Raw genomic sequence first — 26777 nt, 5'->3', positions numbered from 1 at the left:
GGTCGATGATCCTGGATCTCGAGCTGTCAAGCTGCGCCAAGGCCTTCAGACCAACACCATGCTGATTAGTTCTCCGGTGAGCCATTTGGCGTTTCTGGGAATGTCCAGGCTGTCCTAAGCGGGACACCGCATCAAGAGGCGTGGTTCATACATGCAATCCTGCACCATCGCGTCGGAATCACCGCACCAAGGGTAGAACTATCAGCAGATGGAGCTTGGTTGCATAATGACGAGGACGGCATTCTCTCATCACCGGCGACAAGTCATACCAATGCACTGCCGCAGTTGCCCTGAATCCGGGCGGCGAATAGAAGGAAGAAGCGCTTCGGCCGTGGAATCGAAAACGATGTCCGCTTGGATGAATTTGCGAGAGACAACGACTTCTTCACTAGAGGAGAGCTTGGCGCAGGTCTTGGCGAGATTGAGACAAACGAGCGCGGTTCATCACAACGCCCGCTCTCGACCATCGACAACTTCGAAACAACAACCTCAATGCCACTCCAAGCTCACGGCACGTAGCTCTTCTGGGCTCGACGTCACTCCGCCAACCTCGACCACTCGCATCCACTGTTTCCCTTAACCTCCACTCGCAAAACGTCCAGCCTCTTTCACCCGCTCGATTCCGAAAACATCAAAATGATGAATTCGACCAATTACAGAAATTTCAAGTGTTGCCCACAGTGTGTGGATCCGCCTTTGAACTGCTCAGATCAACCAAATGCCCACCGAGTACCAAAGAACGAACTCAGCGACTCCGAAGCCGGGTCGACGGTGAAGAACTTTGCATTGCGCATTAAGGTCGCGCGCAAGAACCTTGGCAAAGACTTGGAAGACAATGGCGACCAGATCCTCTCTAGATGGAAGAAGTGGCCCAAGGTTAAGCGCGAGGCCATGTTGCGTCAAGTCGAGCCGGAGATGGAGGACACCTCTTACAGACACACCAAAGAACCCTTATGGGGTCAAGGCGCAACCTTCCGAATATCGAAACTGCCATACCTCGACATCGAGACATTAAGGGATAATCCTATGCGACTCCTCAGTCTGATACACTACCGTTCCACTTATACCCCAGGCGAATGGGTGCCGTATGACATGTCGCGCATGTTGGGCATATGGCGGTCGCTCGACGGTCAGCTCCCTACAAAGTTCAATTCAAATTCGGTGGTAACGCGCGGTCTTGGATTTGGAGACCTGGTAGCGAATGACAAAGAAAAATGCCACACCCTGGAGATTCTGGCTTTTCCATTAGCATACAAAGTGCTCGAACTGCAGGATGACCTTTTGACATTTCTTTGCGACATGGTCAAGAGAATCAAGTGAGATACGACAACGGCACCTACAGGAAATCGACAATGGTTGGCCGTGATTGGGTCCGGTCTCAAGCTTCCTGGCTCAGTCGAATGTTGGTCTGAATTCGCAAACCCTTTTGCATGTCCGCCTGCCTTCGACGCACAGCGATGTTGTGAACAGCTTGAGGCGGACCTTGCCGAGGCCGAGGATCATCTGGCCCTCTTGCAGACCAGCTCTGAGTACCTGCATACATACCTGCGAGGACACGGCACACTCGATCCACTCATTAGGCCATTGCACAAGGTCATCTCCCTTCAAATGGTCAAGAAGCAATGCGAAATGGTGAGAGACGCCAGCAGGATTAAGATGCAGAACATCACGCTCGGCAGTGGTGCAGTTCCCAGGCCTTCCGACAGAGCGTTGTCTGGGTTGTTCAACGAGACATACGCTCTATGCAGACAAGCGAAGCGGGACCTTTTCACGATCATCAAAGACAGCACAGAATTTGGTTTCGACCACCCACTCGAGCTCCGGCCTTGGCTCGACGAAGACAAATTAAGAGGGTTTCTATACCAACTCCCTCTTTGCCGACCATACGGCACTTCCACCGAAGAGGCCGGCATTTTCAATGGGATCGATGAGCATCTGGCGAGAGCAGACAGCAGAGAGCGCTCACGGATCGACCGCGGCATACTCCAACAGTTGAGTTTTGCAGCGACTCTGCAGCTAATCCAGACGAATATAGCTCTGTCAAATCATCATGTCATCAGCTCTGGAGTCGTGGCGGTGTGCCATCCGGAATTCGACTGTCCGCCTGAGATTGTGATCAACGGGAAGAGTACTGCACTGGAGAAATTCCAGAAACACTGCTGGCCCAAAGGACAGCGCAACGAGGAATGGCTCGCCAAAGCGGACGAGGATCGCCGTCTTATGCTTGAGCTGTGGAATCGTGCACGACAAGAGTACAGCAACATGCTGAGCGCAGCAAGATGGCCCGCGGACTTGGTCGATCGAGTTATGTCCAGTGTTGCCGCGGACCATTCCCCACAATATCGAGCAGAGCTCGAGGCAGAGCGGAGCGAAGTACAGGAAAAGATTGCCGTCGCAAAACGTCAGAATACAATAACGAAAACATACGCGCCAGTACAGACAATGTGGGGACCAGATACACGAGAATCCAAGACAGCAGTTGCCCTTGGTCGCACGAAACCAAAGACTCGACCAGCAGAACCCGTTCTACAAGACATTAGCAACGAGCAGACTGTCCGTCGAGGGACCAACGCGATTGAAACACCTGTAGGCGGGTTACAAGATCGGATACCAGTGAACACAAACAGCCTGCGCGTCCTCGCCATCCTCTTCGGGGTGGGAAACTCGAAAGCAACCGTCAAGTGTGAGTAATCTCGTATCCCGCCGTCGTCTTCTCCTTCACCACCGATTGAGCTAACAAGATTCGAATAGGGCAAGAGATCGTGACCGCTCTGACCGACGCTGGCATGGTAGCTATGAACTCAGGCGGCTCGGCCGTGACCTTCAAAATGCTCTCTAAAAGCGACTCGGGCTCCCCGCGAATCGTCTTCCACAAACCACATCCGGATCCAGCTGTCGATTCAATTACACAGCTCTGGATGGGGAAGCGGCTAAATAAGTGGTTTGGGTGGGACGCGGGCACATTCGTGAAGAGGCAGAAATCCTCCGCGTGCCTGTAGGAAACAGCCGACTATCACGCCTTGCGACAAGCAGTCAATGCGATTAACACGTCCGTCGCTCGGCTAGCCATTCCGACCCCTCGCCTGGAGGACAGGTATCGTGGGTTGGATGTGAAGGCGCTCGGTCGATGTGTAGCCAATATGTGTGTATCCAAATTCTCTCGATGTATGTCCTAACTATGAACATGTTCATTGCTCTTGCGATGACCGCCGTTATCCTTCTCGTGATCTACGAAGTTCGTTAGCCCTCCTCTTAAAAGCCCTGCTCTTGTGATGCATGTGCCTTGCCAGGTAAAGATCCGTATAGACTGTGCAAAGGCGAAGCTCGTAGTTGCGAGTGCAAGGTAGGCCGAATAGGGAGCAAGAATGGCTTAGGGTGGAGCGCGTAAGCGTTGCAGGCGGGATTCAAAAGAATTACCGCAGATTGAGGGAAAAGATGAGACGCCGCGGAGGAAAGGCCAACATACGTATTCCATCCGCCAGGTCTGATCTGATCTGACGTTTGCTCATCGAATCAGCAAGAGGTACGTGAATGTTGATCATCTGCTTTGACGGCACGTATCTGTGGCATAGTGTAGGAATAGAAGTCTCTCTGTTCGAGTGAGCGAAAGCTGCTTGGCGGTGCGAGTGTTCAATCAATACGCAGAGTCCTTGTCTCGCCGCGAGCAGTGTACCTTGGGCAAAGTCGATGTGGAACACAGACTACACGTATGGCGGCGAGGCTGTTCGTCGAAATTTCATCGAAATTTCCACGACGATGACACTTCTCCTTACAAGGCAACTATCCTCTTTTATCACTCTTTGGATATTCTGATACACCTTCGCTTTCGGATCTCACGGCGATGAACTGTGTGGTATGGGAAGATGTTGTGTGGGTTTTATTTGCTGGCTTCTCCGACAATGACCCAAGATGATCCAGCGTTGAGTCCAGGTGAGGAGTTTCTTGCCCAGGACGCGGAAGAGGTCCGGGTCGGACACTTCCCAGCCGACAGCGCGCATGAACCTGTAGCACGGGTTAGCATCATGTCGAGCAGAAGGGAGAGGGAGAAGAAGTAATACCCGATCAACTGCTTGGAGTTCTGCGGGAGACAGTGGACGGAGATCTGCTCCTTAGCGCAATGGGCGAGCGCCGCGCGGACCCAGGTCGAGGAATGGGTCATCTTCTTGCCCTGAAGCACCTCGTCGTAAGAGCAGTTCTCGTACACCTGTGTAGATAGATGTTAATCGTGCGATAGGGAGATGCTGAATGGGATGGCGTACACGGAGCATGTCCTTGTTCATCTCGGAGGCGAATTAGCTGTCGTTGGATTCAGAGTAATCAGAGTGGGCGCGGGCGCGGAGACCATGGGCGATGCGAAGATTGTCCCGGAAAAGCATGTTGGTTGGTGGTAGTAGTTAATAGTTGGTCGGGTGGTACCGAGAACTGAGTATCGAAAATTGGGTATCGAGAATGCGAAGCTGCAATGTTCGATGGAGAGCGTAGAAGGGCAGGATGGGAGGTTGCTTATAGATGGCAGTTGGTCCAAGAGATAGCAGTAGAAGTATTGCTGGTAGAATTCTTGCGCTGACCGACAACGCAGATGGCGGCAGCAATACCAAAGAATCCTCCTTCCACCCAGGGCTAGAGCAGGTGCATACAGCGTTTCTGTAACGAGAAGCGGGACTGGCAGCATCAATGATCTTGCTGACTGCCATGGCCATATTTGTCGTAGGAGATGAACACCGCCCTCATCGACCATGCTGCCGCGGCCTGACGGTGGTCCCAAAAGCCCCAGCAATGCCTTCCTTGTTGTGTGAGTACTATCAGGTATGGATAGGAGCCACGACAACTCTCGGGCAGTTCAAAAAACATATGTCCATCATCTCCGTCCGCACCAGCAGCGATCCCACGTACGCCGACCGGTTGTCTCAACTCCATGTGTCCTGTCCCATTACCAATGCCGACAACCGCTTCGCCAAACTGCATGTGTCCCTTCAAGAACGCCGACAACCGCCTCTCGACTTCCAGAACTTCTTCTTCGGGCTCCAGCCCTTCCCGTCCCGCAGCAGGTCGGCATCACCAAATATTCGTTTCCGCGGCGTTCAGTCCGGCGGCGTGGAGTAACGTTCATTCAGCTGGCGAGAGCAGTAACCGTGCTGACTCTTCGAGCGGCGGTTTTCGATGCTTGTCGTGGTGGTGGTGGTGGTGTTTCTTGCTGGAGTGTGGTGTGCTCTTCGCCCATGTCGGTGGGATGTTCTCCTTGCCTGGCGAGTGAGAGTCGACGTATCTGACCCGTTGTTGGTGGCTGTGACGCGGAAGTTGGACTTGAGCAGCCATGATGATGAGCTTGATTGAGCTGGCCGATGGCGAGATGGTGAACACACACACACACACACACACACACACACACTGAAGGAGGAAGTGAAGCGCAGAAGAGGTCGACGGAGGATGAATGTCGATGAAGGAGGAACGTCGATGAGGAAAAGACGATCGTATCCGACGACGAGGCGGGAGTTCTCGAGCCTTCATGCTTCACGAGCAGTCGACACTCACCCATGCGCCGCCCGCGCCGGGTATCTCTGGCACAGCACCGTGCCACAGCAAAGGCCGTTCTCCGGGCAGCAAACGAACGACAGCGCGCGCCTTGCTTGATGCCCTGGTTCTTCGAGCAGGTTGCCTTGGTATCTTCATGACTCCGGCTCGCAGATCATCCATCCGCTCGGCATCCGCCTCATCTGCGCCCGCTGCTTGGACGCGATTGTATCGATCCTCCGTCCGCGCGGTGTTCAGGCTTTCCCTCAGGACTGCAATGCCGTTCATTTCCCAGCTCTTCAACTGCAGCATGACCCCATGCTCGTGATGAGGGTGAAGGGTGTCCGACGAGGCTTGAGGAGGTGGCGGTCAGGTCGGTTGTTCTAGTCGAGGAGTTGGATGGAGTAGTCGGATCGAAGGATTCTTGATCGTCGATAATCATGACGGTGAGGTGGAGACTGGAGATTTGGGGTCAGATCGGAGGCGGGAAATGCGGAGGTGAAGGAGACCAAAGCCCAAGGCCCAAAAGGATGAACATTGAAGAGTTGACGGGAGAATTTTGGAAGAGAGCAATTGTCCTCGGCATTTGGGCTCAGAACTGAAGTTGGTCGAGTAGCATCAAAACCGCCTCCTCGCATTAGACATGGAAGTCTGCAGGGCGGGAAGCCAAGCGAGGAGACTCAGTCGGCGTTGATGTACAACGAGTTGAGTCCGTGTCAACGGTCGGGCGCTTGGTTCGCTGCGAGAGTAGACGTGGAGGTTTGCAGCGCGGGCACCTGAGCGAGCAATCCTGTTGGCGTCGATGTGCCCGACGCGCTGGTCTCGATCGATGCGTCCAGATCGAGCAATCCTGTCGACGGTTGATGTGCCCGATGCGCTGGTCTCGATCGATGCGTCCAGATCGTCTACGGGCGCATGGTTTCACCGACGAGAAGTTAAGCCAGGCGTGGTAGCGGCGGTCTCTTCAAGGCGCGGAAGGTTTCCCGTAAAAAGCCTCTCGAACGTATCAATGTTGTTGCCTTCGTCCATCTCGACCGTGCTATCACTCTGATCTTGCCTGTCGTTCTCGTCATCCGTCCGATCTTCTGCATCGTCCTCGCCGTCATCGGTCTGACCTTCTGCATCCTCGTCTTCTTCGTCTCCTTCATGTCCTAGCTTTTCTCGAGATGTCTTCGCAAACCGAGAAGATGCGCTCTTGCTACAATCTCGCCAGATTCAATGTCAACGTCATCCCGTCGCCTGCTTCGGTGAAGTCGTGCTCGTACTTGCCGAGGATGCGCTCCAATCTCCTGCCGCTTGCTCTGCAAGTGGTCATTGTGCAACCAGCCGGATCCAATGTCGACCTCGTCTCGCCGCCTGCTTTGGTCAAGTTAAGCTCATACTTCGGTGAGGTCGTGCTCATCTTTGCGGAAGATGCGCTCGAAGCGACCTTGGTTCATCAATGTCGATCTCGTCGGCAAAGTCGTGCTCATATCTACGAAAGATGGGCTCGAAGCTCACGCCGCCTGTTCTGTGAGTAGTTATTGGCCCGTAGACAACCGATTCGATGTGCTTCGCAGTAACGTGTAATGTACGTCGAAAACCTGACGCACCAAGCAGGATAGCCACGCAGTCGATCCGCTTCGAAAATCAATCGGCTGCGATTTCCACTCCGCAAGTGTAAAGGCTGCGCTCGCCGTGCTGCCTGCATCTCCGCCCGGTCGATTTGACGCCGGAAGGGGCGGAAAGTCGGCATTGTATGACCGTGAGGCCGGCTATAGCAGGGTCGTTGGAACTGGTCGTTTGAAGGAGTCGTTTCGTTTGAGGTAGTGCTTGTGAAGATGCCTTGCAAACTGTGTATAGTCCAACAAAATCAATCGAGAAGCCCGGTAATGTCGTATTGATGAGACTATACCAGGTGATTCGCAAGACATCGACGCTCGACCTTGTTAGAAAGTCGTTCAGACGTCCGACATGCGCACGAAATACTTGCACAACGTCAGACGACACGACGACGCTTGATCCGGCAGAATCACAACCTCGCCACCAACAAACTCGGCGCAGTCCTCAAACTCGGGAATTCAGCTATGTTGGGCCGAATGAGCTGGACGTCTGGGCCGTGAGCGAAGTGCTGAGGCGGGTTTTGAAGGTCTCATCAAGGCAATGCTGGCTCTGACGCGCGCGCACATCTCCTTGTCGTCCCGCCCTCTCTTGATTCTCTCGTTCATCGTCAACATCCTGGAGACTCGCATCACCTACCGTCGGCACTCGACGACTGGAATGGCAGTGCATCCTCCGCGGCAGTGAGGCTGATCAGGGCGTCGATACAATTACCACAGTGCTGGCCTCGACGGCAGCAGGTGGGAACAAGAGCTGAGCTGCAGCGACGCGTTCGAAAAGGCGCAAGATGCTTGGTGAAGCCAGGTAGGCCGTGAGGAAGATGAGCGCTGAGGTGGAGGCTAAGGAGGAGGGAAGAGATCGGCGGTAGGGCAATCGTCCAGCTCCCTGACTTCCGATGTGTCGTCTTGGTCGGATCCTGCCAATATCGAGCAGATTCGACTTGGTAAGGTCGTAGCTTAATGGGCGTGCCGTTGGATGTGCTGTCGACTGTGCCATCCTCTTCCCCATCGACGAACAATAATGCCATCGACTGTGCCGCCGTCGTCCTCCTCCTCGCCTTCTTCCTCGTTGTGAGCTTTTCCCTCCGGATGCTTGATACTCAACGCCGCCACGAGCTGATCAGCGAAGCTGTATGTCTCCTTCTGCTTCTCCGCTTCCTTCATTCGTCGTCCGGATCGGGGAGAAATGTCGGTCTCGTAGGATAATGTATCGTTTTGAAAGGTGTTTTTGCGGGTTGCGAGGGGTGTGTGACATTGAAGAGTCCAAGGACGATAATGCGGTAAAGTATGTCGCGGGCGGAGATGCGTCTCGAGATAGGTGCAAAGATGCCGGAGGAGAAACATTCGTGAACAATTATAGCGTATGCCCGACGCAACCTTCGTTCACTTCCTCCTGCAAATTCAAATTCCCCGACGCCGAGCCCAGCGCTCCCTTCGAATGTGAAGTGGCCAGCAATAGCCGCAGATGTGATCATGTGAGCCTCCGTGTAGTGATCAAGCATCACCAACGGATGCTTTGTTCACTTCTTCCTGCGAATCCTCCAGCGCCCGCCCCAGCGCTTCCTTTGACTCTGAGATCGCCTGCAACACCCTCTTCCACAACGCGGAAGTCTCATGTCTGGTAGTGAGAAGAGGTGCTGTCAGGTCCTGGGTGTGGCCATCTTTTCCTTGATCGCCTTGAGTGTGTCCACCTGTTCCTTGCAGCGGGAGATCTCATCGCCAAAAGTCCCTGGCTCGCCAATGCTGTCCACCACTTCAGCGCTCTTCTTGTCCCCAACTTTCAACAAACGATCAGTGGCGTTACGTCAAGCTCGCAGGCACAAGGTCGCCATTTCCTGGTGCGCGGAGGTAAAGGCGGCGGTGGGAGGATATGAGCTTCCTTGGGAGGTCGCGCGTGAACAGGCATTGAGAGGAGGGTGTCGAGGGGGACGCATGATGAAATCGATGATGAAGGCCCATGCGAGAGCTCTGGCAAGGTCGGTGTCGATGTGCATTTCAAGGTGAGGTATCGAAATGTTGCTGCGTGGGGCCGTGGGCGATGCACTGAACAAGCCGCCCATTGTGAATTGGAGGCGCGAAAGTAAAGTCGTAGCGGCCGAATATCGGATTGGCGGTTGTCGTCGTTGTTATCGTTGTCGTTGTCATTTTCTTTCGCGACGCTGTTGCCTGCCAAATGGAGCCTATGCGGCAAATGCTGATGCGTGGGACGCGGCTGATGATCTGGTAATAAGGCCGGTGAATGTGGTGAGGTGAGGCCGTTGAATGTGGTGAGGCCGTTGAATGTATGTAATGCGGCAATAGGCAATGGAGGCAAGTCAAATAACTTCTTCATAAACCTTTTCGGGCCCGGGACGCATAAACTTTTCCAAGCAGGGGCCGCATAAGTTGTTCTAGCACCTCCGGGTGCCGCAATACTTTGTTGCAGCACTACAAGGTGCCGCGATAATTTGATCTAGCACCTCCGGGTGCCGCAATACTTTGTTGCAGCCCGGGACGCATAATATTTTTTAAGCCCGTTCCGCATAACTTCTTTGCAGCCGGGAATCTTTCATAAGCCTGGGCCGCATAACCCTTTTTTGCAACCCAGGAGCATTTTTCAAGCCCAGGCCGGAAAACCTTTTTGCAGCCCATGAATTTTTTGCAGCCCGCGTCGCATAACTTTTTTGCAGCCCGTGACGCATAATTCCTTGGGGCCTCAGGCGCGGTAAGATGACCTTCAGACAATCTAATAGAGCTCCATATCGCGTGAGATGGACTGCGTGAGTTAGACGAAGAGCGGCGCCGTATGCCTTCCGGACTGCCTATTGCAGGAAGCCGGCAGGTATGACAGCCGGTCCTCAATCACCAGCATTCAGAATCTCAAATGCACCTGAGGCTGTATGACATTAGCGGTATGAAGTGAGATCCATCAGATTGACTGTCATACAGATAATCCAGAACCGTTGGATGTTTTCTTCCTTGTGCGAACGTCGATCATGATGCAGGTGTCCAAAAGATGCGTCGTCGCATTTGGCAGCGGCCACAAATCGCTTTTGCAGACAAGTTTCTGGTCGCAAATCATTCATGGGGACAGGTTTTGGTCGCATATCCTTTTTGCTGACAGAATTTCGGTCGCAAAAGCGATTTAGCAGCCACAATTTTGGTCGTATATTGATTGTTAGATCAGCTGTCATACTAATAAGGTAGTATCGCGTTCGACATCTTTCCGGCTATCAGGTGACCTTGGTCAGCTGATCCAGAAGCGACTGGATTTTGCAACGCTGGAAGACTGGTATCTAGTAAAGAAGGAGCATGGAGGGACGTCGGGCCTTTCCGCCACGCGACTGCAGTCGCAGGCGGAATCGCTCGACGTTCATGCATAAGGTGTAATCAGGTAGTCGATCCTGTTCGCAGCCACCCAGCTCACCACCACCTATGGTACACTCTCGCAAATCCCACATCCCTCGAGCGTGGTCGCCACCCGCACCCTACGAATCACATCGCCATGGCTCGCTTGTACGGCCACCATGCCTCGCCGGCATGCGATCGAATCAATGGCGGAATTGCGAAGAACCCGAAACCTCGAACCGAAGGCGAAACTGCGAAGGACCCGAAACCTCGAACCGAAGGCGAAAATGCGAAGGACCCGACACCTCGTCCCGTACAACTTCGGCGCCTTCTAGACAACGATACCTCGGACGTCACGGAAATGGAGGCAGCCAACGCGACAGACGGTGAAGCCGACGAAACGCTGGTGCGCGCTCGAAGCAATGCTGGAAGCTCTAGCAAGGAACCTCTAGAAGTGTTGCGGGCTTGGTGGTGGGAGGATGTTAAGAAAGTGGACACACTGGATATCTACTGGCCTTCTAGCACCGTGATTGGAGAGCTATCGGACGAGGACGCGCAGGAGCTGGAGACTCGTGCGGATGCGAGGCTAAAGGCAAACTGGCGGAGGGCACTCAAATATCTTGCCAAAGCAATGCGATGGAAGCGATACCCAACGTTGCAGATGTATGTGCTGTTTGGGAAGGAAATGTGCGGGAGCCGCAAGTTCATGGACGGAGTTCGGAAGCTCGTAAAGCTGGCTGGGTCGCGCAGGAAAGCGCTGCGGGCGCTGAAGGATGCGCAGCGTCTGAGGAGATCCGGACAGGTCTCGCATCAAAAGGTCAGTTCGAGTTCGGAGTGGTCGGCGTACGATACAGACGTGGCAGAAACAGCATTGCAGAAGAAGGCGGATCAAGGGCGAGATCGGGATGGACCTCACAGCAACAGTCAAGAGGACAAGGAAAGCGACACTGAAGAGAACGACAGTCAAGCGGGAGAGGATGAGGATGGAGACGAAATCCGAGACGAAGACCGCGGCGAAGGCGATGGCCTCGATGGCGTCAAAAAGTCGCATCGAGCAGGCCTCCAACAACCCGTCCAAAGCAAGAATCGATCCCAGCTTCTAGCAGGCCAACATTCCGAACCGACGAGGCTGTCACGCTCGAAGTCGCCCTCGGCATACAGGAAGAGACGGCTCGATCGCGAATCACACTCTCAGGACGACGATTTCCATGCATCATCGGCTGGAAGTCAAGACGATGTCCCAGACGATGTGCCCGAAAGGTCGCCCGAGGTTGGTCGAGGTCACAACGGAGACTCGTACGACGACGCCCCTTCAGAAACGTCATATTCAGACAGCCCGGTCATGCCCATGGATGATGATTCGAGGTTGAGCGAATGTGCACGTGACTCGATCTGGACGGAGACGGTCCGCCGCGACGCGGGGCGCGACTTCACGATAAGGTACTTCCTACTGCCACTTCCACACCAGCAACAAACACCACTGACCACTTCGGTATCTTCGCTCCCAGCCAAAGTTCCGCCCGAGCTTCACTGCCACCCGTGAGTCTATTCCAACGGGAGACGACAATTAATGCCCGGCTCGACTGACTTGGCTTAGATCGGCACTCCCAGAATCGCTGCTGCGAAACCACACCACCCCATCGCCCACAGCGACATGCACAACATGCACAAGCGTCTCAAGCGCGAGTTGCCACCGGAAGCCTCCGACGATGAAGGCCTCACCAAGCGACGCCACATGCTCAGGATTCTCGATCGTTCGGAGACTCTTACGCCGTCGATCGACCCACAGCACGAAGATGTACTCGAGAACTCGCTCCGCGCCGTGTGCGGAGGAGGCGGAAGCGAAGAAGATGGGTTGCAGATCACGCATCGGCGCGTCGACGATACCAATCCACTCCCCCAAGGCGATCGAACATGTGTCCTGTACACAGATGAAGGCGGAAAAAGCGTGGCATGTGCATACATCGAGAATCGGAGCGGGATGCCAGCGTGCAAGATATATGTCGCGGACAAGACAGCCATCGATGTGGACGCCATCAAGCGACATCTGCGCCGCGAGCACGAGGATTGCGATGAGATCCAGGAGCTCGACTTCACACTGGCGGCCACGGACTCAACCTACTATCCACTTGTCGTGGTAGCAACGTGTGTCTGCCTGAATCTTCCACTCCCACCTCCGAACGGTGTCATCGCACATCCACCCATCTGGTCACACGCCATGACCACTTTGCTCTCTGGGTCCAACGCAAAAGAGGACAGAACAGACACAGGCGCTGCGCTTGCGACCGTCGACAACTTGCTCTTTTCTTCTACTACTCTCATATCCAAGATACCCGAGCCGACCAAGACCAAGCAGTCAACTCGTCTTTCTTTGATGGGTATGGGAGGTTTGTCTCAATCTCACCGACAGCGCGCGTCGTGTTGCGACGCTCTGGAAACATGGACAACTCTCGCCACAGGCCTCCTTGCCGATGCCACGCTTATTGGTTTCCTCGTTTCCGTGGCCCTGGACCGCCTTGGCTGTCCAAAGGATCGACCAGAAGACGACGTCAACATCCAACAAGCGATCATATCCTGCGAAGCGTCTCTCGCTGCTCAGAGAAAACTAACGTCAACTGACTACACTCGAACCGAGATTGCCAAACTGGAGAAACAGCTGGAAGATTTCCGACGCAACAGGGCCGAGCCTCAAAACGACCGTCTCGAGCTGGTCCAGCAGCATATGCGCTACCTGGCCGGATTTATCGCTACACGACGCACCGAGTACGAGATGGATCGAAGATTGTTGGTCGAGTCGGCTTGAGCGAACACATGTCTGAGGGGAAGCTTACTTGCTGGACTGTACGATAAGGGACTTTGTACGATAGAAATCCACAGCAGGGAAAGCGACAGGTTGCAAGATCATTATCGTTCCGCTCGAATCTCGCCGCTGCGGCAATCTTGTCACAGGTATTCCTTGAATGGCACTCGATGTACCGCGCCATTCTTCGTAGCGATTGAAATGTGGCATCGGAATTGACCGAGGCCGTACGAGAGCGTGAGCAGGATGAAGGCAGATGGCATGAAGGTGTACGTGTTCTCGTACGCGAACGAGTACGTGGGTAAGGTTTGCGGATCCGGACTTGAACGTGCTGACGTGCGTGATCCCGATCAGGACCTTGTGAAGCCACGAACAAGGCCGACATCCTGGTCGCGCAGCTGATGGTATACGGGAGCCTGGCTGGTCTATCTCGACGCCCTGACCGTGGGACGGAAAAACCGGTCCTATGCCCAGTACAGCAGCACCCGTGCCTCGCCCATACGTTCGGGGGGGCACAGGAACATGAATTCCCGAATAGTGACCTGAACTAGAGCACGATCCTCTACGACATCCAGAGCAATGTCCTTCAAGATTTAGGAAGAGGATGTACGGGCTCGTGCAGGAATGTGATTGTCATCTTCGGCGCCGGCAGGTTGTTCCAGAAGACCAGCGAGATGGGAGGTCTCGCAACTTGCTCGTACATTGCTATCGAGCCTCGAATGAGATCGACATCGCCATCGCAATCCCCGAGCAAGTGAGTGAAGAGAGGCTGTTGTCGATCACGCCCTACGACCACCCCCGAATGGTGTGCGGCTGGTATGTCCAGCCAAGCGCGTGGCCCCACCCGGAGATGCTGCGTCAACTCGAGTCGGGTCGCCGACACTCGGATCCAAAGGGATATATATATATCCTCTCGCTGATCGATGGAGTCTTGGTGTCACACACATCCTTTCCGTCCACGAGCTAGTCGGCCTGAGGGCGAGCCATCGCTGCCGCCCGCATGACACCTCTCGAGCTGTGCAATTTCTGGCCTGGTTGGCCGTGATCGATGGCTGTATTGCTACAGATGTCGTGCTTGAATGGCTGCCACAAGTCCGTCGGTCCCTTTTTTTTTTCTGGTGGATCGAGGCCATCCATCTTACCAAGGGCCCCCCTGCAAGCTTTGCAGTGTTGTTAAATCGATCATTTGTCTGCGATACAAACTGCATCGTAACCGAGAATGGTGCTGAATAACTTCCCCCGAGGGATGCATTGCCAGCTGCTTCTTCAATTTTTCTACGAATTCGACAGCGGTTAGTGTGGCTCTCCTAATGGGCTCCGGAAAGAAGGCCTACCGCTGCTGCGATGTTCTCAGCGGTACTCGCATGGTCTCGCCCGTCCGCGGTGAGTCCTGTTCTGGTTTTTTTTTTTGCCCATTCCTAAAAGCGTGTTAGCACTGTCCGCCGTCGTCCTTGAAAAGGCCCAAGAATTCCCCGGTTTCAAGCGAGAGAAAAGACGGTGCCGCTCCGTAGCCGTGCGTGCTACGTAATAGGCGGGTGCGAAGTGTAGGGCTTAAAGTATGGGGATTCTAAAGTGGACAGCAGAACCGAGAATGTTAGAGGAGGAGGAGGAGCAGGAGAACGATGAGTGAATGGATTGAATGAATACGTATAGATCAAGTTCCATTCGCGCCCTTGACCTCATTCAAACTGCTTGCTTGCTTGCTCTTTCTCGCATCTGCGCCGCGGGACCAACGAACCTTGAGCTCTCCCCACCGCAGCCTTCTAGAGCAAAGTGAAGAATGAATGCTTTCCTAATCGGGGAACCGCCTCCCTCAAGCTAACGCGAACACCCCCCTCTCTCTCCTCCTTTCCTATCTAATCTGTGGGACATAACTCCTCGCGTAGCTTAAGATCCCAACGACGGACGTTGGGGGCGAACATGGTTGCTCTAGTAGGCAAACGGGAGGGGCTTTTCGGCCGGAGCTGCTTTTCGAATCGAAGGAGAGATATCCAAATTTCACCCAGCCTTTTTTTTTTTTTTTGCATCGAAGATGGGAAGATTTTAGTCGGAGAAATCCGTTACCCTAACTTGAGTTCGGGTCTCTCCTTATATAGTGTCGGAAGGGCTTGCGCGGGAGCTAGATCGTAGAGGCAGTTCTCGAGCGAGGCGGTAAGGGAATCCTAAAAAAGAAATGTATTCCTAACAAATCTCCTTTTTAGAACGTATAGCCCCTTCTTAACACTTTGCTCGCTACGATAGAACGAAAACGTAGACTAAAAAGTATTTTTGAATCTAATTTTATTAGACAAAAAAGAGGATAGTTAAACTAGATACGGAGATTTTTCTCGATAAATCCCGGATCTATTATTATTATTATTATTATCGCCGGCTTCTCCTCGACAACACTATATACTCCTCCCCTAACGCTTTCCCCTCCTACAAACGTATAGGTCGCTAGCCCCCAAGCCCGACTAATCTCCTCCTCCTCCCTCGCATCCCTCGCGCCTAGCGACGCCCTCGAGCATAGAGGAATCTATAAATCCGTCCCGACGCCGGCGTAGGTGCGGCTTAGGTGGGGCATGGACTAGAGCAGGGCGGAGAGCACGAGGAGGGCGTGGACGTGCCACGTAGTAGTCCGGTGGCGGGGGTTTCCGGCGGCGGAGGAGGAGGAGGAGGAGGATGCGGTGGGGCCAGGAGAGCGGGGAACAGGCGTGCGCGTGCGCGGGCGCGGTAGTGAGGCGAAGTGGGCCGGGCGAGCTAGACGGCGAGGGAGGTGCAGGAGTAGGAGACAGGGCGGACTTTGGGTGGATTAGCAGGCGGAGCGCGACGTCCGGACAGGAAAGGTGCCGAGTGCGCCGAAGGGAATGAAATGTACAACAGCGAGGCAAAGATGGAAAGACGATCAGAGGAGGAGGGAGGAGGGCAGAGGATGGATGGATAGATGGATAGGGATCTGGATGAAAAGCCTTCATTTGCATACTATTTCTTATCCCGCCAGCCCCGACCAATCCTTGCAACGGTTCGCCCACCATCATAGCTGCTGCCTGGCCGATCGGGAGATTGAGCGAGTCCTTTCCAACCTTCCGGCATCGTTTCTTGTCCGCCGCCACCATCTTTCCTATCAATCGGTGTCGGTGGATTGTGTTGTTACGAGCAGATAAGAGGTATTCAGATCTCCCGACGGCGGCATGGATCCAGAGATGGTGCAAGACAGTGTGCCGAGTGGTGGTGGCGGCGTTTGTCGTATGGTGCAGCTTTCCGTTCGGCCGAGGCGCCTTGGGAAGATTCCAAAACGCTTTTCAACTCAAAGTCTTCCACTCCTTCCTTTTCCTTGACATGGTGCTCCGATTCTCCTCCAGGCGAGACTTGCGCATGAGCCTTTATGTCGGTGGAGTGTGGTTCCGATCGCGTATAAGTCTGTCTTGAAGTGTCCATCTCAGTGGATGTAAGGGAGGAGAAGAAGAAGAGGAGGAGGAGGCATTTGCGGAATCCGGGAAAGAAAAGGTAGATGCTTTCAGGCTGGTGGATGGAGGAAGTCCTGTCGCGATGAGGTATAGTAAGGTAGGTAGGGATAGCAAATTGATCAAACGGAATCGACAAGCTCGAGGTGGTGAGGTGAGGTCGAGTCGGCGGATGCAGGTGGACCGGACCGAAACTTCCGTTAGAACTAGTTAGCCGCCTTGACGACCGACTGAATACCTTAGCCTTGACGACTAACGAACTGATCTCCGGACTTCCAGAACAAGCGGACCGGCTGCGACAAGCCCTCTACTTCAGGATGGCAGTATCTCGTACGATTCGTACCTTAAGGAAGTATTCTGTCGTTCTGTCGACTCAGAATTTCGGTAAGCGTACTGTCTTGTGCTGATATACAGGTGTGAACGACGTTGACTTCGCCAGCTGATCCGCCTTTTTTTGGAAGTTCAGGGCTGATAGTGATGACCGAAGTTAGGGCTGATGACCGAGGTCACGTGCCCGCTACTCGACTCAAGTCACATCTGCCACTCGACTGACCTTCACAACTTACTGACCTTCATCACTCGCTGACCTTTACCACTCGCTGACCTTTACCACTCGCTGACCTTCATCACTCGCTGACCTCCAAATTTCACGCGACCAGCGTCCAAATCTGCCACAGCCATGGCACTTGCTAACAAAGGCCTCTCCCACGCCACCAGAGCTCCGCGGTTTACAAATACCATGTCTCCAGCAACACCATTCTTAGCCAGAACGAAGCGCTGTTCCCCTTGAAGCCGCTCTCCTTCGACATCTTGTCCGCAAAGCAAAACATCGCCGAGCTATCCCACCCATCTACCATTCAATGCGCCTGCGAAAACACGAGACTGGATAACTTGAATGGAACTAGGCGCCGAGGACAGCACGGGCGACGCAGTCGGTAATAACCCGGAAGAATGAAAGACGAAGATGAACGAATCCAAGGAAGAAGGCGCCGGCGACAAGGACAACAAGACGTCCGCTCTCGCGCTGGGACAGGAGCCACATCTGCGCGTCGACAACAACTCTCCACTCTTATCGACCACTCGTCCCTATCCTCTCCCACCTGCACAGTGCCCGCTCGTGCAAGCCCGCAATACTTCCCGTCCCTTTTACCCGGTCGAGGCACGCGATGCGCAAAGTTCATGTCAAAATTCCAGCCTGTGGCAGAAGAGAACGACGGGAGACTTTCAAACCACCAGTCAGGGCTGCGCGGAACGATCTTGTCTCTGACATCCCTTAACCTCTCAAAGATGACTCGAAGAAGCAAGCCTGCACCTCGCCTGCCAGCCGCCAACAGCAAAGATCGCCCTGTCTCGCGCGGACGACGAGTATTTGCCAACCCTCAACCTTTCGACGCACGAAGAAGCACCTACGGCCGTCAACAATTCCCCCCTCCTGACCTTCTTCAGCCGACCTCTCCTTTTCTCACCACCACCTTCGGAATCTTCCGCCAAAGAGGCCATCACCCGCGGCACGCCTCCTCCCTCCGACCTATCCTCAATCAGCAACACCGTGGACAATGGCGCTCGACCCTCCCTCCAACGTCACGGTCGGTCTTCTCCCACTCGGCTGATGCGAGTCAGTCCTGCGCCAGGATGTCGTCCGTACACCCAAAAACCACCACCCGAACAACAACAGAGGCGTGCAGAAAAGACTACATTACTGTGCCGAGAAATTACCTCCCGATGGAAGACGACGAGGATGGCGAGGGCACGGGACTCGCGGAAGAAGACCGGAGGAGATGATCTGGTTCAGAAGGAGATGGCTCGGAATGCGGAAAAGGATGTGTGGGACCACAAGCTCAGGGACAAGCATATCTTTCATTATACTTCACATCACAGCGTTCGGTCCATCCCTTTTTTGCGCAACGCCGGCGTTGAATTCTGTGACGCGGACACCATCGCTGTCATCGGCCAGTCGATTTGAGTGCTAGAAAGTTCTCGAGGTCGATGGGATGTGCGGCGGCTTCCTAGAATATCCCATTTCGTTGCGGGTCGGTCTGCGTTGATGCCGAGATACCCGATAGCTCCGTCTGATTTAAAGACTGTTGTGTCTGGTCTGGCTAACGGCTGAACGGTTGGAGATCCGTCCGGTGACTGGCGGCGATTTCGATGCTTGGCTCCGGTCCTGCACCCAATCAACCCCGGTGACGGAAAGTAGTACGATCGCATAGAGCAGCAGTTCCTCACATAGAGCAGCAGTTCCTCACCGGTATAAAGGTCGCCGAGAACAAGTTGATTACCTTCCTACAGGACCGTGTTGTCGACAGACCGCTCAAGGTCTCCAGGAAACGACACCATGACGAACAAGGACGACTTAATCGACGCAGTTGGCATCGCGTAAAGGCACCATTGCGGACCGAGCTATTAGTTGGCTTGTTGACCAACGAGTCACGGAAGATGCATGAAGAGCGGTTTCAATCTCATGAGGACAGAGCGACCGGAAACGCTGCTCGATGGGATGGGTATGACAACGAGCAGCACGCAGCGCGGTAAGAACGTCGACAGCCGGCTCGTCTTGCACTGACTATTGCACCACTAACCACGCACTGACCACTAAGCAGCTCTGCATCCTTGTTATGTAACCCAAGGCGTTGGCCAGCATATCGACAAGCAGATGAGAACGCCCGCTGACCTTTGGGCTGCATTTACTCTGGCCTTCTGCGTCCGGCATCACAGACTATGGAGACAAGCTTGCCCTCCACTGCCGTCCCTTCACTGCCGTCCCTTTACTGCCGTCCCTCCGCTGCCGTCCCTCCACTGCCGTCCCTTCACGACCACCACCTCAATCGACACTGGTCCCTTACTAGCTTCTTCGCCTCAACGAGCACTGCAATCGCTGTCATCAAGTCATTACGCTAATGCTCATGCCGAGGGCACCAAAGCAACTGAGGCTGGTTTTTCAATCGATCGGATCGATCGGGCTCGACTTCACCGGCTCTCAACCGACCGGACCCTCGGGAAACCGGACCGAGGAGGCCAGCTTTCTTCTGATATTCAGTCAAAGTCGACTGACGATCACCACGTAACCCCACACATTACCATTCCGGCCAAAAGGTCATACGGAGCTCCATCTCCTCGATGCCAGCCATTGCCTCGTCCCAAATTCACATGGAAGTTGCCGACGCAGTCGCTGCACCACAGCCTCCCCTTGAACCTTTGCCTGAAAATCCGGCCAATGACGCTGGAAATTTCCGATTCAGCGATGGAGCATTTCCTCCGACGACGGACTGCTACAATGCGCACAGGACACGTGTGTGGATGGGGCCTACTGGGGTCGATAAGGCTGCCTTGCTGCTCCCCGACATGGCGGGTAAACGACACCGTTTCTGCGTATTCAGCTGGCAGCAACGAGCACCCATTCCGGTGACAGCGCCACCGAAACGACAACCAGCAGAGGCATCCCTTCATCCGTCGACCGCCACTGCAAGGGTTCCCAGCTAACTGCCACCATACCAGCTCAGCAGAACGAACTCGACCGTGCAAGTAGTGTGGACAAGGCAAGAATTACGCCGTTCGGCCGGTCGGGGCATGCCGTCGGTGTCAGTAGCTCGATCGGGACCAGGGCACTTTTCCGGCGGAGGGAGCGCCGAATGGCGAGTCTCGTTTCTTTACCGCGTGAGGAAGGTCATGCGGACGGAGATGTAACTGAGCGAGGCGGCTTGGGAGGGAGGAATGCAGACCCGACCACGCCCTCGATTTCGATGATCTGTACTTTTGATTTTGAGCACGCGGGCGGAGCTACACTACACTGTCATCATGAGCAAAATCGTTGATTCCACGCGGTGTATTGAGTGCCCAAATCGATTGGCGGACAGTGATTCCCGTCGCAACTCGGAACGGGCGCGGACGTGGTCAAAACGTTTGACCATATTGTGCTGAGATCTGCTTCACAGCTCTGGAAGCGCAAATCTCAAGCGATGATTACAACCTGGCATATCCCCCCCCCCTCCTCTCCAAACAAGCCCTGGAGCTGCCAACAATATATCCTGCCACCATCCCGTTCTCCGACAACGCCAAGGTCGAACTTCCCAAGGGTCAAATCCGTGCTCGCGAGCTCGAGATGTACTCTTCAACGCCCTACTACGCCCGAGAGTTTCGCTTCCAATGCTGCTGCGACTTCCTGACTTGCACAGTCCAAATGTCTTCGTACCGTACACGGGCCGGCTTTTGTTCGGATCGACATTGTAGAGGCATCCTCCTGTTTGTACAGGACGGTGGGGGCACAGAGGAATCTGCAATGCGTTTTGAACATGGTCCTTCTTCCCCTAGAGATGGGCCAATCACCGCACTCTCCTACCTACCTACCTACCTACCACTCGTCCTCGAAGAACTGTTTGAAATCCCCCAACGACTTTTCAAGGGTGATGATCGTTGGGAGCTTGCCAGGAAGGAAGCATCTATTGACGACTTCATCACATTGACGACTTCATCACATCTGGACGACTCCGACTTCCTGACACCTCCGACTCTCGCCATGGCCCCTTTGATCGAAACTAGAGACGGCGGCGGCGGCGGCGGCGGCAGAAGTCGGTCTCTTCTGTTGCCATTTTGACCTGACCTGCGACACGATCTCCACCTTCATTCCTCGCCTCCAACGAACCGCTATACCGAGCATCATCATCATCATCAACATCATCATCATCACTCGCGGGCCGTCACCTACCATGGCACCACGCAACTTACAAGGCGGCTCTTCACATCCTGGGTCCCCCCCTACCTCACAGGTCTCCTCCGCCTGGCTAACATTGGCGCCAGTACCCTGAATCCAACTCAACCGGCTGTGCCGCGCGCGCGCTCGGATGGGGAGTCGCCCCTCGGGCGATATGGAAAGAGGAGCGAAGAGGCAAGAGAAAAAAAATCCGTCGACGTGGATTCGGTACAATGTCCCCTGCTACGGATGTGGAAAAGGGGTTCCAAGGTGGTGGGGTGGGGTGGGATGGCAAGGTCGCCGAGAGGGTGCGGCTCGGGGTGGAAGGTTTGGAGGAGGAGGAGGAGGAGGAGGAGGAGGAGGAGGAATTGGAGATGGAGGGCGAGGAAGACAATAGTCATGATTGGGAGTTCCAAGAGCAGAAGAAGCGAGAGAGCCCGAGAAGCCACAGCCTGCTATTGTCTCGCTTCTTCTACTCCTCCTCCTCCTCCTCCTCCTCCTCCTCCTCCTCGTCGTCGACAGCTAACGCGGCGATCAACTTGTTCGAAGGAGGCGGTAGGGTACTACTGCTCACGGCGGAGGAGGTGGAATGTAGCGGCTGCATCGATTAGACACAACAAATCGCTCGGATGAGCGAGACCGTCCACAAAACGGTTGTGAAACGCCCCTTGTGCTTATGGAGAGTGAGAGCCACGTCCTCGGTGAGGAGAGAAGGGAGCTCCCGGAAACAGACCGAGGGTGAGAGGAGATAAATCTGAGCTAGTTGGGCGGGAAAAAGTAATGGTAAATAGTTCCTGGCCCCTAATCTCGATCCTTATTAACAACTCGATGCGCTTCCTCTCGTGCGTTTCTTCTAGTGCGTCGCTACGGCAGGAAGTTTCTTATTACGTTTCTGCACGTTCGCATGTAATCCGGAAAGGGGTTCCTTGCGAGGTTCGAAAGCGGTGTTCAGTTGGTTGGCAAGGCAGATGAGGCTGCTCTCGGTGTCGGTGTACAGTCAGGTATTAGCTCTTCCTGAAGGGGTGCCAAGCTCCGCTCGCAAGCACGTGTCGATGTCGGTGTTGTGAAGCCCTTGGCGGTCCGCCGAGGCGCGTCGGTGAATCCAGTGCATAAGCACTGATCCAATGTCGGTGTAGCCGGAGGAACGAGCTAAGAGTCGTCCGGAGCTGGTGACAGTTGTCGACTGCCAGCGGCGGAGCAATGAGGGGGACAATGTATCGTTGCGCGTCCGCAACGACGATGTCTCTCATGCTTTTCCACACAACGCCTGAGTGCGTTGCTGCCAAGTGCCCGCGTGCACTAGCTACGGCCATTCGGACTGAATGGACCCGCGTTGTTCCCTGTTTCATGATCAATGAAATCGAGGTATAGCGCGTCTCGAGGGAACCTGCTGCGAGGGTCATCGGTATCGCAGGGCGACAGACTGGCGCGGAGTGCTAGTCGCTGTCTTGAGATGGGGCTATGAATACCCATGCTCACTCACGGTGAATCCTGCTCCAATTTAAGGAGGATGATTGCCATTGAAGGCTAACAGCTTACTCGGACGGCGAGTGCTTGAAGCTGCTGGGGATTTGGTGCGTTGTCGAGAACGCAGAGTGCGCTGAGGCGGAGCGGCTGGTGCCGTTGAGACGACGTTCCGGAGCAATGGACGGCGAAAATGCCAGTTCGAGTGACCGGCTGCGTGATGATCGGTGAGGTTGCTTCTGGCGCGGCAGATGGCGGTAGAGCTGTAGTCGGTGACGCGGTGACTGGCACCGGTGGAGCTGGTGGAAAGATGGCATTGAACAGCGACGATTTCGATGGCAGCACCTTCTGCGTAACCAGCTGGCTGTTCCTCGAGGGCGGTGAACAGAGAGGTCAGCGATTCGAGCTGAGACTTCAGTGTTGACGTGCGACTGGTCGGTGAGGCCCGTGAGCGACGAGGTCTCGGAGCAGAGGCTAGAGTGGTCGATGCCGGTAATTGAGATGACTGAGCAGCCGCGGAAGGAGTTGATGGTAGCTCTCGCGAGCGTGCTCTCCAGTCGTTGTTAGGGCACGAGCCATGATAGCTTGAGTGACCATGTTGACGGCAACGGAAGCAGATGTTGAGCTGGATACAGTGCTTCTTCTGCTCTTGCGAAAGAGGCTCGAAGTACTGCACCTGCGGTGATGAGGCTTGAACCGGTGATGCTGGCGATAAGGGCGGAAGGGCCTGTGCTCGAGTATTAGCAAGCAACAGTATTGAATTCTCCGACTTACGCTTACATGTTTCGGCGATTTGCTGCAAAGAGCAAGTGCTCCCGCGACCGCCGCTTCGAACATGATGGAGATTTACAGGATCACGACGTTTGGAAAGATTTCGGGCATTGCCATTCGAGCATCTGCGCAAGGTGTTGCCGTCCGAAGCCACGGATTAGTTGTCGGATTAGTTGTCCGGCATACTGAAAGCATGGCGATGGCCAGCCTGACGACTCGAAGGGAAACGTGGAGGGCAGTGAAACTCAACTGTGGCCGTAGGACTAGCACTTGCGATGGCCAGGATTTTCCGTGCTCTGCAAAAGGCATCTCGGGACCCTGGGCAACGTTGCTTTTTGATCGCGCAGCTTTCATCCATTACCCTCGTTATCGCCAGCATCATCGCAAGTGTAGCTTCCAAGCTGTAGCAGTCCCGAGAAAGGGCACGGACAAAAGCGGCGGGTGTCGTCGCTATCGGAGGCGACAGAATTCCTAGTACTTACCTGGGGCCTCAACAGGACTGATGACCGTTGTCGGCGTCGTACGGTGTTTTGCGTGCATACTGAGATTCGTGTCCTGGATCTGCAAAGTCTGTTCTCTACCCATCTCTGCAGCGATGGTCGGATGAGGGACTCTAATGCACGTCAGGTATACAACTGTCGATCAATGCGAGTGAGATTGCCGCTATGATCTAGCCGTTCATCGTAGGCACTTCTCTGTCCTCCGCCGGGAAGCAAGAAGAGAACTCCATGCTTTCCGTTTTGCTGTCCGGGGCTTGCCTGTCTTGATCCTTTCCGTCCTGTGTGTCTTCAGTTGTGGGCATTGTACCATCTTCCTCGGTTGCCTCCTCCCGAGACGTGCACGTTGAAGATCGCAGGTCGGTGCGAGCGCAGCGGCCGGAATGGTCATCTGCTTGAACGTGTCAGCGCAGTGCACAACACAGACAAAGACTAGGAGATGTCCTTGCACCAAGACCGGATTTGCTGGCTGGCTGGGTGTACCTCGTATCGAATACATTGTGTTACAGTCTCCATGTTCAATGCAACTCTTCCTCCGTCCTCGATCATTCCTGGCCCCAATTCCGTCGTCGCCCTCGCCCAGATCACTGCTGTCGCCTCGAACCACGCTGGCCTCTGGTGTTGGCAAGTGTACCATCTCGCTGGTCTCGATGTGGGCGGCCGGCTGCTCGGGCGTGCATTTGCAACACCTTTTCGAGCTTGGCGTGCTTCCCAGATGCGCAATGAGACAACGCTCGCCGGTTTTTGGGATGCGCTGCGCCGGCTTGAGTACGGCTCGCCTTTCCCATTCTCCATCCTCCGACATGTCCGACTCCTCTTCTTCGTACCGCCGCATCAGTTCTGCCTGATGCCGTATATACTGATTCGAGACACTCTCCGGTGTCGTACCGGGAGAATAGCGGGCGGCGATGTCTTTGCCGTATTTGTACTCTCGGAGCAATTGTCTCAGCTTCCGCGACCGGTTGGTTTTTGCCATGTTTGCATCGTACGCCTTCCAGACTCGAGCTGCGAAGTCGGGGTCGGGTGCGCAGTGGTGATATACTGGCGTGCGCGGCGAGAGTAGTTCGGGCGGCGTGCAAGTGGTGTGCGTTGCGTCGGAGGCGAGCAAGAGATGGACTGGAGGTTGTGATGCCGGTGGAGATGGTGACGGTGTCTGTGCATCATGCGTTCGTGGAGGAGTTGACCGGGTCGCATCGAGAGTTGGTTGATGTCGTTTCGAGGAGCCGACGCTTGGGCAGTCTGACGTGGATCGCTTGCGTTTCATTGTCGCGGAAGACGCGAATGCCCAAGGCGAAGAAAATGTGGTGGTGGAGCGTTGACGAGTATACGGCGGTGACGAGTGCGGTGGTAGAGGCAAGGCAGCGGTGGTGTGGTGCCGCCTGAAAAGCAGAATGGCGCCTGAAAAGCAGATTATGCCTGAAAAGCAGAATGACGCCTGAAAAGTAGAATGATGCCTGAAAAGCAGAATGACGCCTGAAAAGTAGAATGATGCCTGAAAAGCAGAATGACGCCTGAAAAGCAGAATGACGCCTGAAAAGTAGATTGATGCCTGAAAAGCAGAATGACGCCTGAAAAGCAGAATGATGCCTGAAAAGCAGATCAAGTTCCCGCAGCAGACATCCACCCACCCCATCAAGGCTCATCTGGTTTTCTCAAAGCGATTGGATGCCTTCGCAACGCGATTTGTCCTCCCAGTCAAAACAGACATCTGCCTACCTGGGTAGTTGATTCGTGTGGGAAAAAGCTTCAAATACGCAAATCTCAAGCTTCAAAAATCACGCAGCATTCTTCCTCGCATTCTTCCTCGCCATGTCGGTTCAACAAGACACGCCTTCGCAGGCAAAGCCCTACAACTTCGCGACCCTGATCCCTCGGAACATGAACGCCATCCTGGCGTTCAGCGACGTGTGGGAACATATGAGGCAATGTCCGATGGAATACACCCACCACCGCCACTTCCTCGACGTTTCACCGGACCAACGCTCACTCGGCGCCGCCCTCAACGAGCCCGCCGCGGACTCGACGGACGATACCGAGCTGGACGCCGGAAGCGACCACCACCCGCTGGACCGGCTGGTCTGGACGGGCAAGTTCGTGTTCAACCTTTCTCGACCGCCGGAGATGCCCCCGCTTGGCTGGCGATGCGGCCATGGTCGCCGGTGGGAGATCGATCCGTTCGGCCGCGTGGACATCGTCCTGTGTCTTCCGGAGGATGGCAAGAAACATGGCATCCACCCGAACCATTGCTTCTTCAGATTCCTCCCGGCAACGGATGCGTTTGCTATCCAGGCCAGGCACCCCACGGGTGTGGATGCCGATGAGGCGATCAAGGGGCGCAATGATGGCATTGTCGTGCTCAACAGGCCTCGGCAGATGTTGCGTATCGGGCAGGCGAATTACGAGTTCAGCTACAGCGTGGTCGACGAAGACGCATTCAGAGTGGACCGGGAGAACTACATGCGAGACATTCTCCATCGCCCATCGCCGCCAACCTTTCAGTTGTCAACTCCGTCGGATAATGACATTCACGTCGGCAAGTGGCGGTTGCTGGGCCGCGTCGGTCAGGGCAGCGAGTCTGTCGTCGTGTCCGCAATGTCCTCGGAGAATCAAATCGTCGTGGTGAAGACACTGAACCGGCTTCACTTCCGGCAGCAAGACATCGCCGCAGAGATCCGACGG

The 26777-nt window shown here is 54.8% G+C and overlaps 8 protein-coding genes across 8 annotated transcripts; 5 read left to right on the top strand and 3 right to left on the bottom strand.

Moving 5' to 3' along the window:
* Positions 1 to 636: 636 nt before the first annotated feature.
* On the top strand, positions 637 to 2999 carry MYCGRDRAFT_97610 (uncharacterized protein; the record flags this gene model as incomplete). Its single annotated transcript, XM_003847401.1, has 3 exons — positions 637 to 1129; positions 1343 to 2683; positions 2752 to 2999. 3 exons carry the CDS (start codon positions 637 to 639, stop codon positions 2997 to 2999), a joined length of 2082 nt encoding a protein of 693 aa, XP_003847449.1.
* Positions 3000 to 3833: 834 nt separating this feature from the next.
* MYCGRDRAFT_97609 (uncharacterized protein) lies at positions 3834 to 4280 on the bottom strand (the record flags this gene model as incomplete). The annotated part of the gene is made up of 3 exons (XM_003847391.1): positions 3834 to 4002; positions 4059 to 4204; positions 4260 to 4280. 3 exons carry the CDS (start codon positions 4278 to 4280, stop codon positions 3834 to 3836), a joined length of 336 nt encoding a protein of 111 aa, XP_003847439.1.
* A 1849-nt stretch (positions 4281 to 6129) lies between these two features.
* On the bottom strand, positions 6130 to 8273 carry MYCGRDRAFT_97608 (uncharacterized protein; the record flags this gene model as incomplete). The annotated part of the gene is made up of 6 exons (XM_003847390.1): positions 6130 to 6416; positions 6627 to 6709; positions 6777 to 6892; positions 7104 to 7265; positions 7825 to 8049; positions 8127 to 8273. The coding sequence occupies 6 exons, from the start codon at positions 8271 to 8273 to the stop codon at positions 6130 to 6132; spliced, it is 1020 nt and encodes a 339-aa protein (XP_003847438.1).
* Positions 8274 to 10402: 2129 nt separating this feature from the next.
* MYCGRDRAFT_106599 (uncharacterized protein) lies at positions 10403 to 10950 on the top strand (the record flags this gene model as incomplete). The annotated part of the gene is made up of 1 exon (XM_003847402.1): positions 10403 to 10950. A coding segment is annotated over one exon (357 nt), but the record flags the coding sequence as incomplete, so codon positions are not given.
* A 483-nt stretch (positions 10951 to 11433) lies between these two features.
* Positions 11434 to 13338, top strand: MYCGRDRAFT_106598 (uncharacterized protein; the record flags this gene model as incomplete). Its single annotated transcript, XM_003847403.1, has 3 exons — positions 11434 to 11876; positions 11945 to 11975; positions 12034 to 13338. The coding sequence occupies 3 exons, from the start codon at positions 11779 to 11781 to the stop codon at positions 13237 to 13239; spliced, it is 1335 nt and encodes a 444-aa protein (XP_003847451.1).
* Positions 13339 to 21599: 8261 nt separating this feature from the next.
* MYCGRDRAFT_97606 (uncharacterized protein) lies at positions 21600 to 21977 on the top strand (the record flags this gene model as incomplete). Its single annotated transcript, XM_003847404.1, has 1 exon — positions 21600 to 21977. One exon carries the CDS (start codon positions 21600 to 21602, stop codon positions 21975 to 21977), a length of 378 nt encoding a protein of 125 aa, XP_003847452.1.
* An 890-nt stretch (positions 21978 to 22867) lies between these two features.
* Positions 22868 to 23667, bottom strand: MYCGRDRAFT_97605 (uncharacterized protein; the record flags this gene model as incomplete). Its single annotated transcript, XM_003847389.1, has 2 exons — positions 22868 to 23557; positions 23611 to 23667. The coding sequence occupies 2 exons, from the start codon at positions 23665 to 23667 to the stop codon at positions 22868 to 22870; spliced, it is 747 nt and encodes a 248-aa protein (XP_003847437.1).
* A 2282-nt stretch (positions 23668 to 25949) lies between these two features.
* MYCGRDRAFT_106596 (uncharacterized protein) lies at positions 25950 to 26227 on the top strand (the record flags this gene model as incomplete). Its single annotated transcript, XM_003847405.1, has 1 exon — positions 25950 to 26227. A coding segment is annotated over one exon (249 nt), but the record flags the coding sequence as incomplete, so codon positions are not given.
* Positions 26228 to 26777: the final 550 nt, after the last annotated feature.

Source organism: Zymoseptoria tritici, chromosome 14 (genome assembly GCF_000219625.1).
Source record: "Zymoseptoria tritici IPO323 chromosome 14, whole genome shotgun sequence".
NCBI classification, from domain to species: Eukaryota; Fungi; Ascomycota; class Dothideomycetes; order Mycosphaerellales; family Mycosphaerellaceae; genus Zymoseptoria; species Zymoseptoria tritici.
Note: the sequence above shows the minus strand (reverse complement) of the source record. Positions and strands in the feature narration are given on the sequence as shown.